We start from the raw sequence: 24,573 nt of genomic DNA on the forward strand, positions 1-24,573 counted from the left end.
TTATTTAGGGACGCAGGACATCTTTGATGGGTGGGCGAAACGGCATTTCCAATTGTGGAAAAATCCTTCAGTTTTGGTTTACGGGATGCTGGGAGGGAGCATTGTTACTTCACTGATATCTTCACTCAGTAATCAATCAATCATTAAATACTTGTTCTTCAATTTATATTATTTCTGATTTCGAGCTTCTGATTGAAACTGTATCATTTTGTTTTATGGGGCTTTTTATGGTCTTATTACAAGGACTAATGGCTGATATAGGCGGGGTTTTAGCTTTTTCCTTTACCAACCAAGTCTTATGTGGCTCAAAGTTTTCTCAATTTTTATTCGGACAGTCGGATCTTATATGGCCCTCTCTCTTTTAAACACAGACGACATCGTTTTTATTTTGTGCAGTTTCTTGCAACATGCCCGGTTTCCATGCGATTTACGCATGTAGGCTTATAAAGTTCGGACGGCAGGTAAGTCTTGCACCTAGCTCCATCAATATCAAAAAAGAGCGGAAATTTTGTATGATCGAAGTCCGCGATCCAAGCAGCGATGTATCCATTATAAAGGGATGTGCCTCGATGGTATTGTTTGTTTCTATTTTTAAGTTTACCGCAAATGCTCACGCGAGTCGGTGTCTTCGTCGGAGGCAAATCGAATGTTAACTTCTCCCACTGATAATATACCATTGTTCTTGAAGGAAATCATCGCGTTTCGATTTGCTCTCATCGTCGAGGTCTAAACGCCGAAAGGATGAAACCCCAAATTGTGGGCAATTTTTGTATATTGCTGGTGTTCAACGTAGGCGTTAGTTTTTGAAGAATTGAGCAAATAATCTGATACTATAATCTTGTCTCACAAATTTATCCGCTCATTCATAAACTGCCTACACTCTGGCGCTAGACGACGCTGTTCCCAGCATGTCGTTCGTGCGTTTTTTTGTATAGAATCTGAATTGATAATGTTTTGCTTTTTGACATTATAGAAACTGAATATGGTACTGCAAAAGTGAGGCGAAGGAACTTCATGACTCTAAACTAAACAGAAAATATTGTAACTTTGGATCTTCCATATACATGTCATTTTCTAGACGCGTTTGGAAATAGCTATGTTATGTATTGTTACTAGATTAAATTGTTACATTATTGAATACAATTCATTATGGGCATTCGCTATAACTTGTTGTTTTATATCAGTGCACAATTTTTTTTATTAATCCCATAAACTCCAAACTCTAGTTTTTTTTTATTTATTTTTGAATTGCTTGTTTGTTTGGAAAACTGCATGGGAACAAATTTGGGTTCTAAAATTCTAAAGATTAGAGTAAATAAAAGTAAAACCGTTTGTAAACTTTATTGCTTTTGGGTCTGTCTAGAATTGTGTAAAATAACAAGTGACCACCGTATTGTCCCAAATATACTTTTACAAATATTGAATCTAGGAAATATATTTTCTAGAAGTATTTTGTTAATATACTCATTTTTACCTTATAAGCATATCTTGGCCTATATTAAGTTACAGTCGAGGAGTAATGCAATTGTTGAACAAACATGCAATATCTTTCTTATCTACTGATAAATTTTAGAAAATATTTTAAAAATAATTCTGTTCATCAATGAAGAGAGTTTGGGTTACGTCACAGCCTTTGATCTCATAAGCCTAGATGGATGGAGATGTATGCAACTAACTCAGCAGAGCACTTCAAGTTCGAGTTCATATCTTTACTGTCGTGTTTCTGCGATCCTTTTAAAGAAGAAGAAGCCAGAAAAACATGCAATTTATTGGAAATTTTAAGGAAATATAACTAAAAGTATATTAAATAATGGGTACTCCCGTAGTGTGTGCAGCATGTTAGGGTTAGGCCATAATTTTATTTCTTATTTTTCTTCTATTATGAGTTAGGGGACTTTGTGTGTTAGACAAGTGAATATACCCCCTGCCCATAGGTTTCAGTCCTTTTACATAACTTAATGTAAAGCCGGTGAACAAAATTAGTTACCTCCGTATTGGTACACAAACTTCTGGAGCGCTAAATAAACTAATATTATACCATTCAGTAATGTTCAATAAAGTTAAATGTATTTATACATGGCAGCGACACGGTGAAATTAAATTCATTAAACGCATAAAAGTAACACAATAAGAGGGCAATATTTGAATAAAAATACATATATACAGTTTTAGTTACACTATGACATGTTCACGGTCCTTACAAGCTCCCATTAATTAATAAATTAATATTGGTTTTACGTTATAAAGCAGACGTGCTTGCTTATTCACAAAAATCGCTGTTTAATCAATTTCAGAGTAAGTACAGCGAACATTTTCACAAAATTGTCCGCGTAAGGATTTTCTGTCAGTTCCAGTAGATAGTCGATACCTTGCTCATTAATCAGTATTTGTTGATATTTTTTATCTGAAATATTATCATGATATTGCTTCAATGTGAGTCGCAAAGAATTTATCATATATATCTGTGGTTTAATCAACACAAACCTTGATACATACAGGTGTACACACAGAAGAAAAAAAGTATTGGCGGGAAAATACGAGGGTTGCAAATAGTGTGTGTGTTTAATATGAAAGCCGCTTTTAACAATTGAAAATCAAGTAGTGAAGGGAAAATTCGACTCACAATGCTATATTCATGGTATTTTAGCCTCAGTATTCGCCTACCAAGTATCAACGCCCAAACAATTTATCTGTACCTGGATTCAGACAAAACTTCCATATCGTCCATACAGCAAATAGTTGGAGCGGTGGTGCGTCATATCTTTGAAGGAGTGGATAAAAAGGCTTGAAGGATCTGAATGTGATTCCGATTTCTGATGCAGTATCCCATTTTATCACGCAATTAGACTGAAAATTTGTAACAACTTTTAGCAAACAAAATTTGTTTTCGAAACAGCTGTAAATTTAAACATATGATAACTTAAACATATAGAAGGAATATTAATCTTGTCAAACTTCCTCGTGGAGTTGTAGTGTTAGTATTTCTTTATAATGTAATTATTAGATAAACAACGTACCTACTACATACTTCACTGTTTGCGTGTCATTCTATTGTTTACAGTGTTAAGTTGTGTTAGTGGTGTTCTTATGTTTAATAAAGCCTAGAATCGGTATCCTGTTTTATTTCATAACAGGAGTAAAATTTACAATATGATCACAAAAAGAACCTATGTCATTTGGAACATATTCTATAGAATATAAATTTTGTTCAAAGCTTCCTAGATTATTGAAACATTTGGGTAAAATCATACATAAACAGAAATGGAATTGTTAACAATTTTTTTCCTGAAAGTAATGAAAATTGTTTTGTAGTTGTAATTTGTTTGTAGTTCATGCATAAATCTCTGTCAATCTCTAAAGCAGTGGTTTTCAAACGATGGGGCGTGGGCAATTTTTTGAGGGTCGTTAAACTAATTAAATGTCTTTGTTAGATTTGATCTTGCCCGCCTTATTTTGAATATTTGCATTTCCTCATTTTGGGGTATTTACGTTCCATCCATGTATTTTATACATGTTCTGAATATAAAAGACTTTGTCTTACTATCTGTGTTTTGTAACTCATTGCTAGTTAGTTGGTTTTGAGGTGGTGCTCGACACTTGACTAATTCTAAAAAAAGGCGGTGAGAACCACTGCTCTAAGTCTACTCTAAAGCATAAGAATCTGTCGAGATTTGTACATTGCATCTATATATTAAAACAACAACAAGAATACCATGTCTGACAGTGCCCTATTCCGTAAATTAGGAGAGTTTGTGAGTTTCTTCCATTCTTTCAAGTCGATTGTAAGCAAACGTGAGATGACCAAAGCGGCGCAGTAGCTTGTCTGTCAAATACAAATAGTTTTGCTGAGTTTCTGGTACTCCCTAAGAATGTGAACCAAGATGGCGGATATCGGAACGTAGTATGTGTACCAGGTTAGTGTTAGGCCATAATTTCAAGTACAAATACTACGGGAGTCAAGTGAGTAGTCCCTGAACTAGTAATAGAACTAAAATAAAGAAAATCTGAATAAAATTATGACCTAACCCTAACCTGGTACACATACTACGTTTCGGTGTCCGTCCTCTTAGTTCACATACTCCGGGAGTATCAGGTTTTTAATGGCAACGAGAATATTTTTTTAAACTACGCGGTATTTGAAAATAGAAATAATTCAACAATATATTTAAATACCATAAACAACAATTTACTCACAGGCGTTTCCCTTGAATTCATCAGTTTCAGGATATGTCCAACTATCCCGTGTTTGTCCTTCAAGAAGTGCTGGCGTGTTTCTGGTTCCTCCGCCAAATTGCTCTACATTAACAACGTCGTATACTTTTATCAAAGTTATTTAACTTGAATCAGGTAATACGTAAGCTCGGCGGTGTGGCACATAGTGCTAAGCGTTAGGAATATGCTCGCCATTGCATCTCTGATTACCCTGCGTGGGTTCACAGGTCCGAATTCCATGCGTGGATAATCATGTGCGAGAGGATTGCTGGACTCCTCGCCGTCGTATAGGGTGGTTCACGTAACCGATGGTCGGCATCGAGTCCATGCTTCCAAAAACAAATAACTGACTAACTGATCTCGTACTCTATCTAGCCTGGTAATCGGACTGGTAGAATTTTGCAATACATTTGGGTGCAGTATTCTATTTTTTTTATTTATATTTAGTATTATGACATTACTTATTTATGCACAAATTATTCGAACTGTGCGAAAATCGTTGTACGAATCAACTTTGGAAATAGACAAAGGGCAGAATGTAAAATTAGATTCGAAACCACTAGAATAAAGTATTTAATTCCTAGAATGTCATGTCATAATTTATTCACTGACAAAGAATTTTGAGAAACTCAGACATGCCTGCTTAATCCAGTTGGAGCTATATATATATATACCCTTGCGCACAATATCGGATTGCCATAACCGTAAAAAGATTTGCCGCCCATAATAGGAGGATCCTTATGACACCAGATGCAAGGTATTCTAGATAGGTATAATCAGATCAGATAAAATAGTATTCATTACATTACCAAAATTAATAGCACATCTCCAACACACGAACTGAAGTGTTTTTCCTGAAAAAATGTACAAACGTATAAAAACAAAGTTCTAGGAATCGAAAGAGCTGGAACAGATACACTGCTTATAACTGAACATTTGCAATTGCGTGTAAAATTGGGCGCGTCCAAAGCCGTCAATCAAGCATACAAAATTTCATGCAATGCCATCTGGTTGAGGGAACCATGTTTCTGCTGGGTATTTCACCTTTTTTAGATCAATACTCTGAGCAACGTTTCTCTAACTTTGTTCCGAGGAACACTGCTGTTACGCGAGCTTCTTTGAAGTGTTCCGCGGGACAGGAATCGAAATTGAGACTAAATTGATGGCCATAGCGATGTGAGCCGTACTTCGGCGACTCTGTGTCGTAAATTTGTCTCCCAAGTGGCGACAAACAGGCGGACAGGCCTTGCTATATAAACAGTCTGACAGACATCGTGCGAGTCTGGAAATCATGACGTTTTTTAAACGTTGAAAATCATTCACTGTCGGCTAAATGTTTTAATTGTCAAGTTTAAAGCAAACTTTTTAATTTTACCATAGGGCTAAATTTCTCAATGTGTTGGCTCAAAGCTGGAAGCCTCAAAAGATGCGGCGATAATCTGAATGTGGAAATTGATGCACAAAGTAAATTCATTACACGATTTTATTATTATTAATTTTATTTTCTAATTTCTTTGTGTTTTGCAAGGCAAGATAAAATCCGTGTTTCGGGACAAAATAGTTTTTGAAAAACGCTTCTCTAGAGTCTAGAAAACCAGTAAATAATAAAGTTTATGATATTTTTTTCATTGGAATTGCACAATCTTGCAAATATATTGCGCCGATGGCGGCGTGGCCAACATAGGATTTGAACTCTGCCTCGTCAGTGTAGATTCGAAATATCTAACTACAAAAAGGCAATTTCAGGTCGCTAGAAAATGCCAGCTGTATAAATAGCGTCGATTTGAAAATGGTAAGTCAGAGCGTTGAATCACTTATACTAGAAACTGCTTCTCAACAAGGCTGTACAAACCTTAAGCAACAAACAAAAAATTGTCAGTCCTTCTGCATCAACAATATTTCTACACGTTGATGGAGTTTCATCTGTCAATCTTATAAACAATGAAAGCAGATTGAAAAAAGTTGAATCTCGCGACCTGGCTCGTAGTTTCTTTTTTAAAATTGACAAAAGGGCCTAAATAAAGAATGCATTTCATTTAGCCATAGTTTGATAACGATGTAATGAAATACAACATGGGGATAGCCACAAGACGGCTTAATCATATGACGTACCACATCCTCTCGTCGGGTTACGAGTCCATGTCTTGTTTGGAATTTAGACAGGTATTCGGTTTCAAATGCATGGAATTGATTCCTAAAGCTTAGCACATTGTGCACAAAACAAATAGGTAGTACAAGACAAATGATCAACCATAATCAAAACTAAAGAAAGATTTTTTTTGATATGAAGAACCTGCATACTCTGTATTCCAAATATCGATGCAGGAATAAAATTCCTAAGTGATTCAATAGCCTTGCTGCACACTAATACAAATATATTTTTGTAACATTTTGTCTGACCAACGTCAGACTTCCTCAGACATACATAGTTCAACTGAACTATTGAACTGTGTATGAAACGTTACAGAAATATATTTGTGTTAGGGTGCAGAAAGACTATTGAATCACTTAGGATAGTTAGATCCACTTTTGCTACAGCATCCTTGCATTATATGCATACGGATCCACCGACGCAAAAGAATGAAAGACGGATAAGTAGTTAGTCTTGTAGGAACCCAATTGATATAGAGCAGGATTAAAAAGTTTCAAATTTCAAAGTCGTTTACACAAGTTTTCAAAAAATAATTTACCTCTACATTTTTTATGTCTCCGAGATTGGCGTTATCTGATCGGGACAGGTTTTCCGACATCTCATTTAAAAGATATAGACATTTTTGTTCTAATGCCAATTTTCGACTTTTAGATATTTTTTCTAGTTTTCTGTTTTTAGACATGTTTTCTATTAGTAGATGAGCAAAGTTTAAACATTCAGATTTCTGAAAAAAAAAAAATACTTCTGTTGAAGAGTTAACCAAACTGAAATGCTGACACAATGCGTTGGATACATGAAGTTGGTGTAGTACTCCTGTAATATGCGAACCAAGATGGCGAACACCGGAACGTAGTATGTGTACCAGGTTAGGGTTAGGCCATGATTTTATTTCAATTTTGCTTACTTTATTTCTATTACGAGTTCGGGGACTAGCCATGTGACTTCCGTAGGACTTTGTACCCTAAATTATGGGTACTCCTGTAGTACCAGGTTAGGGTTAGACCATAATTTTAGGTACAAATACTACGGGAGTAATGGAAATAAAATAAGGAAAATTGGAATAAAATTATGACCTAACCCTAACCCGATACACATACTACGTTCCGGTGTCCGCCATCTTGGTTCGCATACTACGGGAGTACTAAACTATGGCCTAACCCTAATCTGGTACACATGCTACGTTCCGGTGTCCGCCATCTTGGTTCACATACAACGGAAGTACCGTTTCAAGTACAAATAAGTTTATAAAGTAACCAATTAACAAAGCATCACCATTTGCAATAGTTTTCTTTTTTCTGAATTTTACAATCTATTTAATAAAGGTTGAATAAATTTGTTTAAATTTGTCTTTAAGTCACTTGCAGCAGGACAGCAACATGTGAGATCCAAAAACTGTTTAAAGCACGTCATTTAAAAGTGAAAAAGTAAACATGTCTTACCATACTGTTTGAAGTTGTTGGCAAAGGTATCAATGTAATGGAGGCAAATAGATTATCTCTGAATGATCGTATCTTTTTAATCTTGTCCTTGGCAGCCTATTAACAAGAATATAATTTAAGAACTGGAAAGTTTGTTTTCTATCAAGTATAATCGTTGCTCCAGACGTATGTGAACCAAGATGGCGGACACAGGAACGTAGTATGTAGACCAGGTTAGGGTTAGGCAATAATTCCAGGTACAAATACTACAGCAGTTACTTGTGTTAGAACCAAAATAAGGAAAATTGGGATAAAATTATGGTCTAATCTAACCCTAATCTGGTGCATATACTACGTTCCCGTGTCCGCCATCTTGGTTCACATACTTCTGGAGCGCTGGATAATCAACAAGGATAGTTAGGAAACAGTCTTAAACTACATTTAATATTAATTCTCAAGAAAAATAATTTTTTTTCAAATTAACAAATAATTGCTGTTCATTATAAAATGGCAGTTGGTGTGGACAAAGAACTGTAACGAACAAACATTGAACATTCAACTTCCTTAATTAATGAACAAAGAGACTTTGAAGAGTTCATATTTACCATCCGATATTTTATTCTCTCAAACCAGGGGTGTGAAACCTTTAATACAGGGGGCGAGATACGAATAACTTGGCAAAACCACGGGCCGCACTTCATTTTAACATGGGCTTTCCAATAGTTGCAGGCACAAAATGTTTGGTTATTGATTTTATGACCGCTTCGCAAAAGCTAACTGTCAGGGCATTATAAAATCATAGGCATAGATAATAAATTTGACTTATTAGTATTATTAAAATTATTCGCACGTACCATATTGAACATAACCTTGGGGTCGCATTTGGCCCGCGAGAAGCAGGTCGTACACCCCTGCTTTAAACGGTATGCCTATAATGCTTGCTCACTATAACACATTTACTCACAGGGTCATATTATTTTAAAAATATACTTACATCCAAGGTCGCTTCTAGAAAGTCAGGAATTGGGCGGGTTATTACTTCGATAATCCATGTTACTGACAATGCTGCATTACGAAGAAAAAGTGACACCAAAAAAAAAGTTGTGGTTGCGATTTGAATGAAGCGACGTAACCCATATGCTATCCAGTTGTAAAGCCAATGAATGTATTTTACCAGCGCCTGGAAACACACAAACAAAAATTCATTTTTTTTTTCAAATTTGATTATAGATTTTCTATCATTTTATTGCAAGAATTTTAGCTCATCAAATTGATTTTAAATGCGCCTAAAAATTACAGGGTAAACAATGTGCATAAAAATTACAGGGTAAACAAAAATTAAAACGGAGCGCACTCCTTGATTACTTTTACAAAAATGATGAAAATTTATTAAACGCTAGAACATTTTCAACTTTTGTTTATGTATGAGTTTCAGTAATCTAAGACGTTTGCACAAATGTTACGCTTTCGCTAGATTAGCTTCCAGATATCCATGGTCATATTTATATGCTGTACAATAAAGGGTGCTCCTGAAGTATGCGCACCAAGATGTCGCACAACCTGAACCCCGACCGGGTACCCAACCTGAGTTCAGTTGTGCGCCATCTTGGTGTGCATACTTCAGGAGGTCCCGATAAAGCTTATACATTATCGTTATCCTTCTTTGACGATGTTCCTCTAGCATCGAGTAGCTGAATAAGAACGAGACTTGTGGGAAGTTCTTTAACAGGGATACAGATTTGTCTACGACAACTTGGACACTGGATTCTGCAAACAAAAAAGTGCTAATATCAGTAAATAACTCATTTCGGTGACTGTGTTCTAGTTACACAGCAATAAAAAAATCTAAAAACTCAATTTAAATAAGTTGTGTACGAAAGAATGAGCAGGGCCAACAAGGAGAATTTTTGCTTCAGGGTAACTGTAATAATATTGAGGCCAACTCATTTACTGTAAATAATTAAATTATCTTACGTTTGCAATTTTGCAAAATACAATCTCACTATTTATTTATAGTATTAGTTTGACATAACTAACTCAGGATTACATTCAACTTTTTGTTATAAGGTAGGGATGTGCAACCTTTAATAGACGTGGGCCAGATAGAAATAACTGGGTGAAACTGCGGGCCGCACCTTTATTTAACATAGACTAGTATTTGAAGGCACGAAAAAATTGGGTATTGAACTTATGACATTCGTTGTTCACACAAGCTAGTCGTTAAGACATTGTAAAGCCACAGGCATAGATAATAAATTGGACCTGAGTATAAGCTTCGCAGCGCAAAGGGATTGGAATTACTCGCACGAACAAAATTAAATTCATTAACATCATTCAAAATTGGCATTTCTCCGCGCGCCGCACAATTGTTCTCGTTGGCCCGCTGGCCACAGGTTGCACACGCCTGTTCTAAGATATGAATGTATGCATTGTAAACACAAGTCTTTTCATCTCAAATAATTAGGAAAAGAAAAATACCTTCCCCCACTGGAAATAGTTTTTAAACAGTTAACGCAAAAGGAATGCTGACAAGGGAGCATTTTTGGTGTCCGTCGCCCGGATTCTTCGTACGACTCCATGCACACCGGGCATTCCAGTAGGTTTTGAACGTCATTGCCGCTATTCGATGTCATTGCTTCCGGTTTGGGTCGGGGATTTTATTGTTTATGGAAAATTATGAGTTAAGTTAATACCCAAACATTGAGCATTTCATATAGTTATCGCTGTATTGAAAAGTGTATCTGTATCAAAGTGTAACTGCATCAAATACGCTTCGGCCTAACTGAATGGTATTTCAAACACATCTTACCCGGTAATTAACATTGGGCATAAACGATTACATTGTGTCTCATGTAAAATGTGATAATTAGATAGTTATAGACCAGGGGTGGGCACAATTTTTTAGTATAAGAGCCGCATGCTGCAAGTCAGAACTTTAAAAGAGCCGCAGAATTTGTGAATTTATTAATATTATCGGAATACCATGAACAGAAAAGAAATTCACACAAGAGTCTATTAACAATAAATAGATAAACAAGGCAACTCTGTTTTCATCTTCTTCTTTCGTTTTTTAATTTTTGACACATCGCACAGTAACTTAGAGTTAGACTAACTAACCGCAATCAATAAACATTGACCATTGTGACAAAGATTCGCTGACCCGACTGACTTAAATTCAACGCTACAGCGATTTTCATACTAAAACATAATTTGTCCTAATTATTGACGAAAACTTCTTTACGACTTTTAATAAATTAAAAGAGTTTACATTAAAGTTTTTCTCTTAGTTAAAATTTGGATAATAATTAATGTTAGCGAGAAGAGCCGCACAAAAAGTCTGGCGAGCCGCATGCGGCTCGCGAGCCGCGGTGTGCCCACCCCTGTTATAGACAATTGTATTATTTGATTTCTCTTTATGTGGTACGTTGGGTTTTGCTTGTTATACGACTCGTATAATTTTGTCGCATATTTTCACTTTTCACAATAACACGGCTAGTTTACTTCAAATTTTTAAATAGCTGTAGGAGAGTGATTTTATATAAAATGTCACTTTCAATATTGCTGTGCTGCTAATAATTGAACCATTGGGAAAAGTGTCACATAATTTTCTGAAAATATTTAGTATTAGGCGCACTCATTTGCCCTCATAACACACAATAAAATTCCAAGATTCAACATTTTTGTCCACCTTTGCATCTGGCTCGAAAGATTGACTGATTAACCAGTGTTTCTCAAGCGCGACTGTTAGAGTATTTCAATGTGATTCTAACTACAAGCATTATCCAATTGAAACAGATATCATCATGAAAATATGAAGCTAGCTATTGTTATATATATATTGCTGGAGAATGCACCCATCACGATTGCGCCTTGCCTGTCCAGAATTAAAAGTCAAAGCCAATGTCCAGTTTGAGGTTGTTTTTAATGCGGCTTCTCACAACTTTAAGGTTTGGAAATTGCGCTCCGGCACTAAAAATGGGTGAGACTCTCTGGATTTGACTATGACTGACAGAGGCCAGATAGTTGTATCTGAGAATGACTTCTGATTCTAAATCTGACCAGCAGCTCTCAAGTATCAACCTAAACTCTAATATCTAAATACTACAGCACTAAAGCACATTTTAGGTCAAAGCTGTTCTCTCTTCAAATCTAGACATTACTCAAAGTAACAAATGTGCAGTTACAACGTTGATTAATGCTGATCTCCGAACAAAGAATGAATAATACAATCGGTTAATCAAACATTGCGTCACAAGATATTTTGTGGACAAACAAAACGAAACAAAGTAAATAGCCAATATGCAGAGCACAAAATGAGAAATAAAAGCATAAAAGAAACGGGGAAGAATTTTCTACCATACCGCTTTTCTTAGAGTAACTTCCATGGATATTTAACTGGCGTATCCATCTTACTAAGTTGAAACTAATTCCTACTAAATATAAGTCATTTTGGTAAAATTAGTCCAATATTTTTACAGAATTAGGTAATGTAAGTTTATTGCAATGCAAAATGGTATTATTTGTAAAATATATATATTTTACATTGAAAATATCTGCAATTTCTGGTGAGCGAATGCCGGCATGGTGGCATATCTAAGTGTATATATTTCTTTTCATATGTTTTACCCATCGCAAGTTTACCCAAAACCTCCCCAAGTGTATTTCATACTCAACGATTACTCTGAATTATATACTAATTTGATACTCCCGAAATATGCGTACCAGGTTAGGGTTAGGCCTAAATTTGTATTCCAATTTTCCTTATTTTAGTTCTATTAGTTCGGGGACGGTCTGTATAAACCAAGGGAATACACCTCCTGCCCATAGTAATCAGTCCCTGTATACAACTTGATGTAAAATAATTTGTGTGTCATATTCCACTGCATGCTTTACATGAGTCGCACAGTTCCGGTGTCCGCCATCTTGGTACCCATACTTCAGGAGCGCCCCCTTTTTTGTATAATAAACTTGCTTAGGAAAGACCACTTGTGAACGATTGCGTTAATGTGAGATCACAGTATGGCTGTATTTGCATGTATCCTTCCGCACAATACATACAGAGACATAAATGTAAAATAAAAGAAAATACTGGACGTGTTTATTTATTCATGGCTTTTCATGATAACTGTTTTTCTGTTCAAGTTATGTTATTAGAAATGCTCTTGCCCTGAAGTTGTTGAATACAAAAGTAAATTGGCTGCGTATTAAATGTGTAAAAGTGTTGTTCTTTAGAACAAAGTATTTCAAATGGATATATCTGATAAATAACACTTGGTTGTATATGAATATAATTCGATTCACGTTCGTATGCGTATCACTTGCTTAACTGATTTTATAATGCGCTTCATTTGTGCATTGTGTTGGCTGCATATGTCTACTATACTGTTAAATGCATGTGTTTACATAGCTCCGCCCTAAGACCTCTACAGCGAAAGGGGTGCCGGGCGCCGTGTTTTGAGTCAACAACCGAATGCAAATAACATTGACGCACATTAGTTAAAGTTTCCACTAGGCAACCAAATTGCATTTGCTAAATTTCAACACTCGAATCAGATTTAGGTATTCGTGAAGGTTCTCCAAAGTCAAGTCTCTATTAAGCCTAATCCAAAATGACATAGTGCCGTATGCTTTATATTTTGTGTGTTCCGTTGTGTAATACTTAAGGATACGGAATACTTCTGTGTGCAAGCAATAATTTCATCTGAGTAATTTCTATATAGTCTATATAGTAAAAGTTTAAATCAGTAACAAGCAGACAGCTGGAAACACTTTGTCCTTCACGTCTCTTATGATTCGTTTTCTCAATTACGTTCTACACGTTTGCTATTTGCCTTGAATCGCGTTGTTTGTTCATGCAATATCTCGTGACAAATTGTTTAATCAAGCGAGTATTATTCTCATCCTAAGACTTAGAAATTGTTTCAACAGTACAACGTTGTAGCTCTAAGTAGCACATGATTGCCACCAGGTATCTTCATGTCGTTGTAGCTCTTAATTATTTAATTTGCGTAATGCATGGAGTAAAAAGGTGTCTGTAGAGTAAGAAACTATGCCCTGAGCTTGAACGTAAACGGTGATATAATGTTGATGATATAGATCGGAGATTAGGCCACTATTCAAGCACAACTAGCAGGGATTTTAATTATCCAATAACTCTAGCAAAAGTTGGTAATCGTCGAGTACAGTCTAGCGTAATCCCAACTGAAAGTTATATATACTCTAGTAGTCTAGTTCCTGTTCCGATCGGACTTGCAGTATGGAGGCTATAGTGTCGAATGCTGAATTTTTCGAATCGTATTTTCATAACAATTTCCAAATGGAAATAAATGTACTCAGAACTAAACTTATTTCAAAAATATTTCATGCAAAATCAACAGTTTAATAATTTGGAAATCGTTTCCCATAAAAATAACTATTTAGGTTATCGAAAAAGTGAAACATCCAAAAAAAATCTCAAATTTTTGTAGCCGTTGAACACACAAAACACCTAGCCCGTTACAATCGGATAAACCTACTAATTCATTTGAAATATCAAAGTTTACTAACTATTTGCTTTTTTGATGCAGTGTATGTCTGAAATACGTAACTTGACTTTTATTGGAAATATACACGCCAAGTAATGGCATCGAATAGCGGCGATGACGTCGTTGAAAATTTACTTCAATGTGCGGTGTGTATGGATTCATATGAAGAATCCGAACCCCAAACACCCAAAATGCTTCCATGTCAGCATTCCTCTTGCGTTGAATGCTTGGAAAATATTTCTCGCACGGGAAGGTAAGGGTAGGAAGGTGGGCGCCAAGAACTCCGCGCCAGCATGGTTGTGTTGTGTAACGGTTACCAAAACTGTCGGTTCATTTTGAACACTGTTCTCTTTGGCATCTCTTGAGCGAGCGGAATACTAAGAATAAAAACATGTTCAGTAAAATCCGCAAGGCTCCCCAACAGCTTGACCGGTTGTCAAATGTTTATGCAAATATCAACTGGATTCGATTCCAGCAACTCCAGGGCATTTTACCGCGTTTTTTTTAAACTCCTAAGTTGATTTACTAATATTAATATTTTTTAGCATTTTTTATCCAGTGCCCAAGTTGTCGTAGACAATTCGATATATCCGTTGAAGAACTTTCCAGAAGTCTCGTTCTTATTCAGCTACTAGACACTAGAGGGACATCACCGAAAAAAGATGATAATAACGTAAGAGCAATAACCCGTTTATTTTTCTTTAAAGATGGCACTGAACTAGTTTTAAAAATCAAATTTAACTATAGAATATCTGACAGTACAATATCTGTAACACGTTTCCCAACAGGGGAGGTATTCCTTCTCAGAGAGGAATGTTGCCATTTAGGGGAAGAAATTTTTTTCGTGCTGTATTATACTAATATACTTTGGTTTTTAAATTATTACTACAATACTAATTATTGCACACATTATAAATAATTAAACTGTAAAAAAGCGGGAGTGCAACTTGCGCATACCTCTTTTTATATATTCAATAAATATTGAATAAATTATATTAAGGTCACTGATGCAAATCTTTCAAATCTGTTCAAGGAAAAATTTCGTGACCCCGACAGAGCAAAGGAGTATTTGACGAAACTTTTTGGAAAAATTTTGAAGGCAAAAAAGTTTAATCTGCAAGAAATGGAGGTTTGAAAATAATATTCGAAAATCACTCATTATGAGTAAATCTGAAAACATAAGCATGAAAGTACCGATATACATTTCACATTTATATATTGAAATTCTTTTTTCCAAAAATAACAAACGTCGTCCCTAATTTTTAATTTCTTCATAAAGAACAATAGGCGTGTAAATATAGGATGAATCGGTATTGAGTATATAGGTACGTAGGCTTGCACGTAATTGACAAAAATCAATTCCGTAATTACGGCCAAATCGATTACGTAATGACCCCGTAATTGCGATATTTTTTTCACACATTTAAACCTAGCATACCAACCAATTTAATCCACTTCTATTCCGAATGGGACATCGAAGTTTGGTTTTCATATTCCCGGCAGTACCACACGCCGGAGACAGATGTTAAAGACAAATATCAAGGAGTGAATTCAAAATAATTTTATTCTGATTTTTATCTTTTGTATTAGCTTTGATTTTCCTTTATCAACTTTATCACCAAATTTTATGCGATCAATTTTTTCATTACCAACACTGGTAATATATTTAAGAAACGATAGTTCACTTTTTAAAATCGTATTGACGTATTAATACGACTTTCGTATTGAATAAAAATTCCGGGTTGCTAATTTATTAATCAACTACAAGCGTATTCTCTCGTTTGATTATACTTTCGCTTGCCTCGCGACGAAGACTTGTTATTTCACCGTTTTTTACAATATCCGACTTTACTACTTAGTTAGCATTTTATAATAACTATTGATGCCGACTTATTGACGATATTCCGAATTCCATGCTTCATTTTACATTAAATCATTTCGCGGCCTAAATGTTATAACATTATTTACGATAAATTTAGATCAAATATTAATTATTTGCGCATTATTTAAAATACCGTACTTATATGACATGCCTTCTCCGAAAATACAAAGTTATATCGCAAAACAATGCATTTTGTGACATTTATTTTGCACTCCTGAAAATATTAATTTATTTTTCTAACGCAAGTCGACAATCCTATTTGCCAAGATTGACACAAGTTTGGTCGAGTGCCGGTGGTATTCAGGTCGACGATAAATCAAAATAAGTTGCCGCATTTGGTAAAGACAGGTAATCATATTTGGCCGACATATTGCGATTTGCGAGGCATTGTGAAAAACATATTGAGCAATGCCAAGTCCGGACAGATATATAACGATAAAACCGGTAACAGAACATCAAGATTTTGTAATAGAAAATGGATTTCGCGCAGAATAAACACGGGAAATCCCGTCGTAATGTTGTTTCTCTGCCGTCTCAATCGCTTTACCGATGCCGAAAGGACTAAGTTGCGTTGGTTCATTACGCAATTTCTCTTCCGTCTCTTGCTGTTTGATAAGCGCGACATTAATTATCACGACATTTACAAATAGACCATGTTTTATAAGTTGATCTCTTACATTCTTCACTCATTTCACCCGAAGAAGTTGAAACCAGGTGTGTTGGCGTCCATCGGTCTCGACACAATTCTATTCCTTATTTACGGTTAATATGTACATTGGCCATCTTAGATAAGTTGATAATAGGTTAGTAAATGACGCGTTATGTCCTCCCCATCTGCCTAACAAGAGAGAAAAAAACGACTGCGAATACCGGAACTCTAACTTCTTTTTCTTAAACTTTAATTTTTTACAATCGACGGAATTGACTGCTCTGAAGAGAGCTCGTTTCAATCGCGAAAGCGCTCGACCAATAATTACGACTTTACGTAATTCGTGACTTCGCTTGCGTAATTCGAAATAATTCCGTAATTCCGTAAATTTGTAAATTACGTGCAAGCCTAATAGGTAGGATGGATTGTGTTGTGAATACCTGCTTCATGAATAAATGTTTAATTTCAATTTATTATCAGACCGCCCCATGCGCGAAGTAGCGTGATGGGACTTGGACTCACTGTTTGATTAATTGCCCTTTATGTATCAATACCATTTAATGTAATAATTTTATATTTTGATTTTATGTTTTAGGCGGTGTTGAATTGCATCCAATACTACAGGATACCAAACGACACAAGTCGCGCAGTTCAAATTACGGCCACGAAGTTTGTTATGAGTTCAATTTTTTTTGGAGGTCAAGCAGTGACAGTGCATTTGCTTTCCGAAGTAAATAATTAATTATTTAATTGTAGCCTTTTAAATTAAGATTATAAACTGAATTGAAGAACACCCCAATGTGGATGATCCATGGCATACTATCTTGTATATGAATATACTCACATACGCTGATAAGTAACTATGGGACATTGATTGCGTTTTAGGAAAACGAGAAGCATAGTGACCTCGGTGTTTTTAGGAAACATGACCCTTCCAGGCCATGTAAACGTTGTCATTCATTTAAATGGAAATAAGCCATTTAATGTTAAATATGATCGTTTAAGATGATGTTATGGTTCCATTATCTTTGCACCAACGCATATACATTTGCACCTATACACACTTCTGCGCCAATCGACATTGTGGGTGCACATCTCCGCGGGTACAATCTGTGGGTGCAAATGTATGGGTACAAATGTCGGTGGGTGCAAAAGTATACTTGTGCAAATGCCCGGGGTGCAGTTAACGGGTGCGAATGAACATGTAAATGGGCTGTCACTGATATAATTGTTTAAACAATAAAAAAATTTTGTAAGGTTGCTGCTGAAATGATAAAAACCATGGAGGCATTCCAAGATGATAAACTCTCTTCTGAAGTGTTGCTGACTTGTGTGTCCGTTTTGGGTTTGCCCGCTGTGATGAATAAATCGGTAAGATGTATTACATCTAAACTTTCTCTCACGAGAATTTTCCTCATGTTTGGTTTGCAAAATGAATTTTAACATTTCAAATATATCATAGTAGTGGATTTGACTAAAATTATTATCAATTTATAATTTGTGATAATCGTAGTAACATTTGATGCGTTTTAACATATATGGGGTGTACTAGGGTATTGAGTACTGAACTGCAAGTCCTTTCTCCTTGTGTATTTTCTATTGCGGATCCGTATGTATCAGTTGCCACAAGAATGCTTGAACGAGATAGTATTATAAAGATAAATTCCTATTTTAACATATATTTCAACTTTATTAGGCTTGCATCCCATATTAATTTAGGAGTTTTGCTTACCGCAGCCATACACATTTTATTAATGAAAAACACTTGCATGGTTATATTCGGAGCTTTATTGCTTTGACTCTTGCGTAGTAAACTCGTTGATCTCACATATTTTATCAACATTTCAAAACTCAACCAATTTATCCCAGAGTCACGATCGTGTAAAATTGTCTAAACTATTGATGAAAATCCTGTCTACAAACAGAGATTCGAAATTGGAACATAAGTCTGTAAGATTTCTAAATACCATATCAAGAAAACTCTCACGATCAGATAACGCCAATATCGGCATCAGACAAAATGTGGAGGTAATTCTTTTTCAATCTGTGAATATAATTATTAAAATTTACTAATGGTTCTTCATGTTAAAATATTATTTCATTTCGAATATAGGGCGCAAAAATCATAGTGCTTTCGGCACAGGAGAAGAGTTTCATTGCAATGAACAAGAAGCTCGTCTAATTTAATAACACCATCAATCATAACGCCTTAAATTCGAATTCCTTCTTTAAGTACATTGTTGAAGATTATGATAGCGATTGAAATAGAACAAGAGAGCAATCCTCAAATATATGGACGCGTAGACCAAAGCAAGCAGTATTCTACCTTAGCTTTAACGGTACCGTAGCAAGAATTTGCAGAATCAAAACGGACAGCAAGTCATCACCCGGACTAAAAACCGTGTGTGTTCCTATGAATAAAAATAATAATGCCAAATTTTGAATGAAATATCAGATTTCATAAAATTTATACGAAATTTAGTAATAAATAAAAGTAATACCCTTCTAGAGAAAATTCCATCTTTAACATGAAAAATGATTTTTATCGATAAAATTCTGTGTCAAAGAACAACAACAACATAATAACAAAACGATCCATAGGTCCCATACGTGTCTCTTTAATGACAAAATTGTTTATCATTTAGGAGAGCTAAGTGTTTCATCAGATCAATATCGATCTTTGAGATTACTTTTTTATTTAGACTTTTTTGTCAATTTTCATGAAGAAAATGAACGCCAGATCACGAGATGAGACTTTTTATGATCTACTGGGATTTTTCATAAGTCTAACAGATGAAACTCCCTCAACGTGTAGAAACATTGTTGATGCGGGTGGGCTAACTATATTTGCTGAATTACTTGAGGTATGTCCTTACGTTTGCAGAAATAATATGGCGTACAAGATAACAAAATAAAACCTCATTTTGACCATTTCTTTCGGGATGTGATATATTGCCGAAGCTAAACCGAACCAGAAAAATCCCTACGTTTCCAATAAATAGGCTACGGTTTGGTAAAGGTCATTTTAAAAATGTAGAAATCAAAATTATATCTTTAATTCAACACGAGAGCATTGCTCAAATATGTGGTCACGAAGACCAAAACAAAATAATTATCAACAATTTCCCCCCTCCGGTGCGGAAAACTTTCGACTTTCGCAGCACAAGAAATTATAGTTTGCTGACTAACCGCCAAATCAGAGTTTATTCTTTAATTTGTAGATGTGTAATTCGTACACTTAAACTTTCATAGCCGATTTTTTTTCCATTTTTCACAGAATAAAGAACTCAGTTTTAAAGGCCAAGCTAATGTGGTATTGAATTTGGTAATGTAATGAATATCATAATTTATTTTGCATCTTATCTTTATAATCCAGGTCTTTGCAAGCAGGTATCATCTTAGATTTGTGAAAATGAACGAGCGCCCTTTACACCAGGGATGTCCAACCCGCGGCCCTCATATAAATACGGATATATAAACATATTTAACATAAAAAGTTCCTGGTATGATATCAAATCTTACTAGAATTTAGGCTAAAATTTCACGCGACTCCGCCATAAGAAGCGTTGTTAAGCGCCACACAACACAACGTGGTTTTACAGAGGGTCACTCAAGCGTGCTCATCTGTGGCGATTAGGGCTGGGAATGGTTAACCGGTTAATCCGTTAACCGATTTTAGATGGTTAACAGTTACGATTTGATTTAAACTGACATCTCAGGTACAAATCGTCTTTACAATGTACAACTTCTTCAAAAATGATTACGTCATCTAAAATTTATCTCATGTGGCATTTAATTCAAAAGTATATCACTAACTGTATCGATAAGGACCCAATAATTGTGAGAAATAAATAATAATTAAAGTATCAAGATTGCTGATTATGAAAATTTGACAATGATAATTTCAGAATCAGTGTTAGGTCGAGATACATTATTCACGATTTTATTGAAAAATCGTTTATTTAATGTCATAATGTAAGTGCAGTTGATGCTGTTCTTCCTTGTGATATCTCAAGGTAGAATCTGCACATCGGGCACTGAAAATTTGTCTCATAAATGGCATTTAATAGCAGGTTCGGGTTTTACTAAAATTTTTCCACATGTCCAAACCACTCTTGTAGCAGAGCGATCATGAAACTACCTCGATTCGTGAATAATTTTGAGCGATACCGGAATATGATCACGCAAAAATACTTTGGAACCATTGTGACGTTACAAGCTTAAATTACAAATTATTGCGTGAAACGCCACGCTGCGGTTAACCGGTTAACCGTTAATTTTACCCGGTTAACGGTTAAAGTGTTTTCCCTGAAATTCCCAGTCTTAGTGGCGATACAATGAGTTTTCTACCCCTTGTGAAGTCATCAAGGTTGAAGTCATATACCGGTACTGTGTTTTATCGCTTGTTGTTGAGGGAAACCCGTGTAACTCCGGAAATTTCTCCCGATGTTAAATTCGCGGACACGCTTCCTGCGTTTTTCTGTGTTCTGACGGCGCTGTCTCGCGTCAAGATTAAGTGAGTGACTTATAAATATTCAAGTTAGTTGTGCACATGGAATATTACACAATAAACTTGACTATAGAACTGATAGAATTCAGATTACAAAACAAAATAGAGGAACAATCAATTGAGTGGGAAGGCCCTAGCACCGGTTCAGCACTCGGAAGCACATTGACAGTAAGATTTTAAATTCACTTCAAAGCTCCCATGAGTAGATGTAGTCTAGTGGAGAGCCGCTTTGTGCTACGATTGTTCAGCATAAAAAAGAGTAAGTTGTAAATGTTCTTATGGGTACCCAATACAGTAATGATTTGTCAAGGAATGTAAATTTTGATAGGATATATGTGTATTTTCGGATCATAAAAAAGTTGCAGTGTGAGGATTTATGCTGTGTGATCAAAGCAGTAAGGCAGTGATGGGTGATTGAAATTGTGACGTCTGTACGAAAAACATAAATTAAACACACATATTTTAACTTCAATTAATCAGTGTTTTATAATGGAGTTCTACTGATCTTGATAATTTTTTCCCAGACTCGTTCTGTTATTGTATACAAAGTCACCAGCTGCATATTACAACATAAGAGGTGTTTTACGTTGGCCATGATAATCCATTTTGCTTGATTTCAGGCTGTTACTAATAACTTTTTTCACATAAATTGGATACCTATTATTGCTATATATATTTATAATTTTAGATGTGCCAAAAAGTTTTGAATTATTTTGTTGAATGTTTTTAAATTATTGATTTGTGATCAATAGCAATAACCTTTTTGCTACTGCAAAAACCACCACATTGAATGCATTAATATTTCTCCTGGAACCGTTACATTTAATTAATTCCAATTTGTTTTGTGGAGTATTCACATTCTTGTTTCAAATATTACTTTGTCAAAGTGGCTGTTATATTTATATATATATATAAACACATACATGCTTAGATGGTAGACAAGGTTCAATTGTTGAGGCAATTCATTTCAAAATACCGTAACTAAAATATAAATTTTTGCCGACGGCTCGAAACCCGCTTTTGAAGAATGATTTGCTGTCACCAGATGGGGATTTGGCATGGAAGCACATCTAGAGGGAATTTATGAACATATGTCTGAAAAAACATTTGAAACAGTCATGTAAACTAACAGACCAACATGTTTAACTCAATAGATTGATAAAAATGTCTGTTAAATATTAAGCACAGGTATAGCACAAAGAATTGTTTTGGATATTAATTCATTTGTATTTTCTTATTATATCCCCTATTGAGCATTTAATTACTTGGTTCATGATAGTTATTTCTAAAATTACCAACAGTATTCAGGTCATTAATAACAGAGGAACCGGGGAAATTTTTCTTTGTAGGTTCTTCCTGCATCTGTTGCTAGGATTTCGGAAATATCTGAATTTGAAGCAACTGCCTGCAAGTTTTGCAAACTGCCGAATATCTTTTTAGACATATGCAACAGCACTACTGACGTGGCTTCCCTCAAAAACGGAAATCTACTTCCTCTTTACACACTGTTAGTCTACAACAGGTGATTATCTCAAGGATTTTTTAACAAAATAAATGCTATACAGCTGCATGCAACACATTTTGTGCTCATATTTAAAAAAACAACAACATTTTATTGCTTCTCCAGCGTATGAAGGGCTCCAAATACTGGTACCTCCAACATGTGATATACCATATTAGACCAAAAATCTGTCAGATCCCCCTTTAAGTGTAAAATAAAAGTCTTCCATATTGTTTTATTATATCATACATATAAAATTTTTGTGGCTTGAAACACTTTTTAGAGTTAGACCATCGAGACTAACATTTGTCGGCTTCTTATCAGACCTGCTAGGTGTTTTGGTCTAACTTGTCAATTGAAAATTTCAGCCCCCCCCCCCCCCCCCTTCAAAATCTTCAGCTATGTCCGTAAAGAAGGCTACGGCCCGCGGGCCGGATGCGAGTAATAGAATCCGGCCCGCGACGGTTCACCGAATTATAGTAACAAAACAGCAGTTTTGACGATTAGTTTCCTTAACGTAACAGAAATTATTGAGACACGTGTAGATTAAATTATATTATATCCTAACAAGTATAAAAATCACAATTACTCGTTCAATGAGCCTATAATTTAATGATAGATCGACAAATGGCAACGAAACGCAGAAGTTAATGCTGAGTGCAAAGGGTTCAATGGCGCCGAAAATATTCAATTGGAATTTATTAAAATGCAGTGCAATGAGAAAATAAATTTATATTCTATTCGAGAAATGTATAACTGCTCGATTTTTTTTTATAAAGAGTATCATCTGTTCGGTTTTCAATTTTCTAAAAATATGTGCGGCCCACCAATGACTTGCAACCCTTAATTATGGCCCGCGAACGACAGAGGATTACCGACCCCTGCCGTAGGGCCTCACTCTAAATATTGAATGAATCGCCAAAAGATTTTCAGTTTACAAGATGCATGGTTTGCAGGTCGCGGGGCTGAGAATCCATCGGTGCTCCAGTTCAGTGGTCGGCAACCTTTTTTGGGTGACGGACCGGTAAAGCCTGACAAAAATTTTGGCGGACCACCTTTACAAAACTGAACTAAGCTTATGTAATAAATTACACGCGATAGAAAATTTACATTGACAATATATTGAAAAACATAGGCGTTGCTATTCAATGCGAGATCTGCATTTGTTTGCTGGCCATTAACTGTTTCCAATTTGGAGATATGGTCGACAGTGACACACGTAACGTGTTTCTTACATCCAGTCTACTTCGATATTTCGTTTTTGTAGTTGTCAATATTGAAAATCCGGCCTCACATAAATACGATGTCGGAAAAGGTAGCAATTCCTGTAAAGCTTCTGTAGCTACGTCTGGGTATTCATTTAAGAGTTTTGACCAAAAGACTGGCAAAGTAGATATCGCAAAGACGCTTTTCAACTCATTATCATTTGAAATTTCAATCAACTGCTCTATAGAAGAAACTTCCATCGTCGTTTCGTTAGGTTTATTTACAAATGGATTTCGTATCCATTCTTTTAAAATTCTTGGGTCGTTTGCGCTAGGGAAGTAGCGTTCAAACGCCTTTGAAAGCATATCCAAGTGGTTACTCACGATAATACTAACGGTCTCATGCGGTGCGGAATCTCCCAATTGTTCTGTAAGTGTATGAAACATGTCAAATATCCCCATATCAACCCGCCTTTTTTCAAAAATTCAATTTGTCTTTGAAAGCAGAAACTTTATCTGC

The 24,573-nt window shown here is 35.5% G+C and overlaps 1 protein-coding gene across 1 annotated transcript; it reads right to left on the reverse strand.

The window, feature by feature from the left end:
• Nucleotides 1-1,739: 1,739 nt before the first annotated feature.
• On the reverse strand, nucleotides 1,740-10,524 carry LOC120338742 (protein zyg-11 homolog B-like). The gene is made up of 11 exons (XM_078116149.1): nucleotides 10,261-10,524; nucleotides 9,429-9,549; nucleotides 8,777-8,962; nucleotides 7,804-7,899; nucleotides 6,903-7,088; nucleotides 6,065-6,226; nucleotides 5,022-5,066; nucleotides 4,195-4,296; nucleotides 3,713-3,823; nucleotides 2,697-2,847; nucleotides 1,740-2,404 (listed from the first exon to the last, which is right to left on the reverse strand). The coding sequence occupies exons 1-11, from the start codon at nucleotides 10,413-10,415 to the stop codon at nucleotides 2,265-2,267; spliced, it is 1,455 nt and encodes a 484-aa protein (XP_077972275.1). The 5' UTR covers nucleotides 10,416-10,524; the 3' UTR covers nucleotides 1,740-2,264.
• Nucleotides 10,525-24,573: the final 14,049 nt, after the last annotated feature.

The sequence above is a fragment of the Styela clava genome, chromosome 9, assembly GCF_964204865.1.
Source record: "Styela clava chromosome 9, kaStyClav1.hap1.2, whole genome shotgun sequence".
NCBI lineage: Eukaryota > Metazoa > Chordata > Ascidiacea > Stolidobranchia > Styelidae > Styela > Styela clava.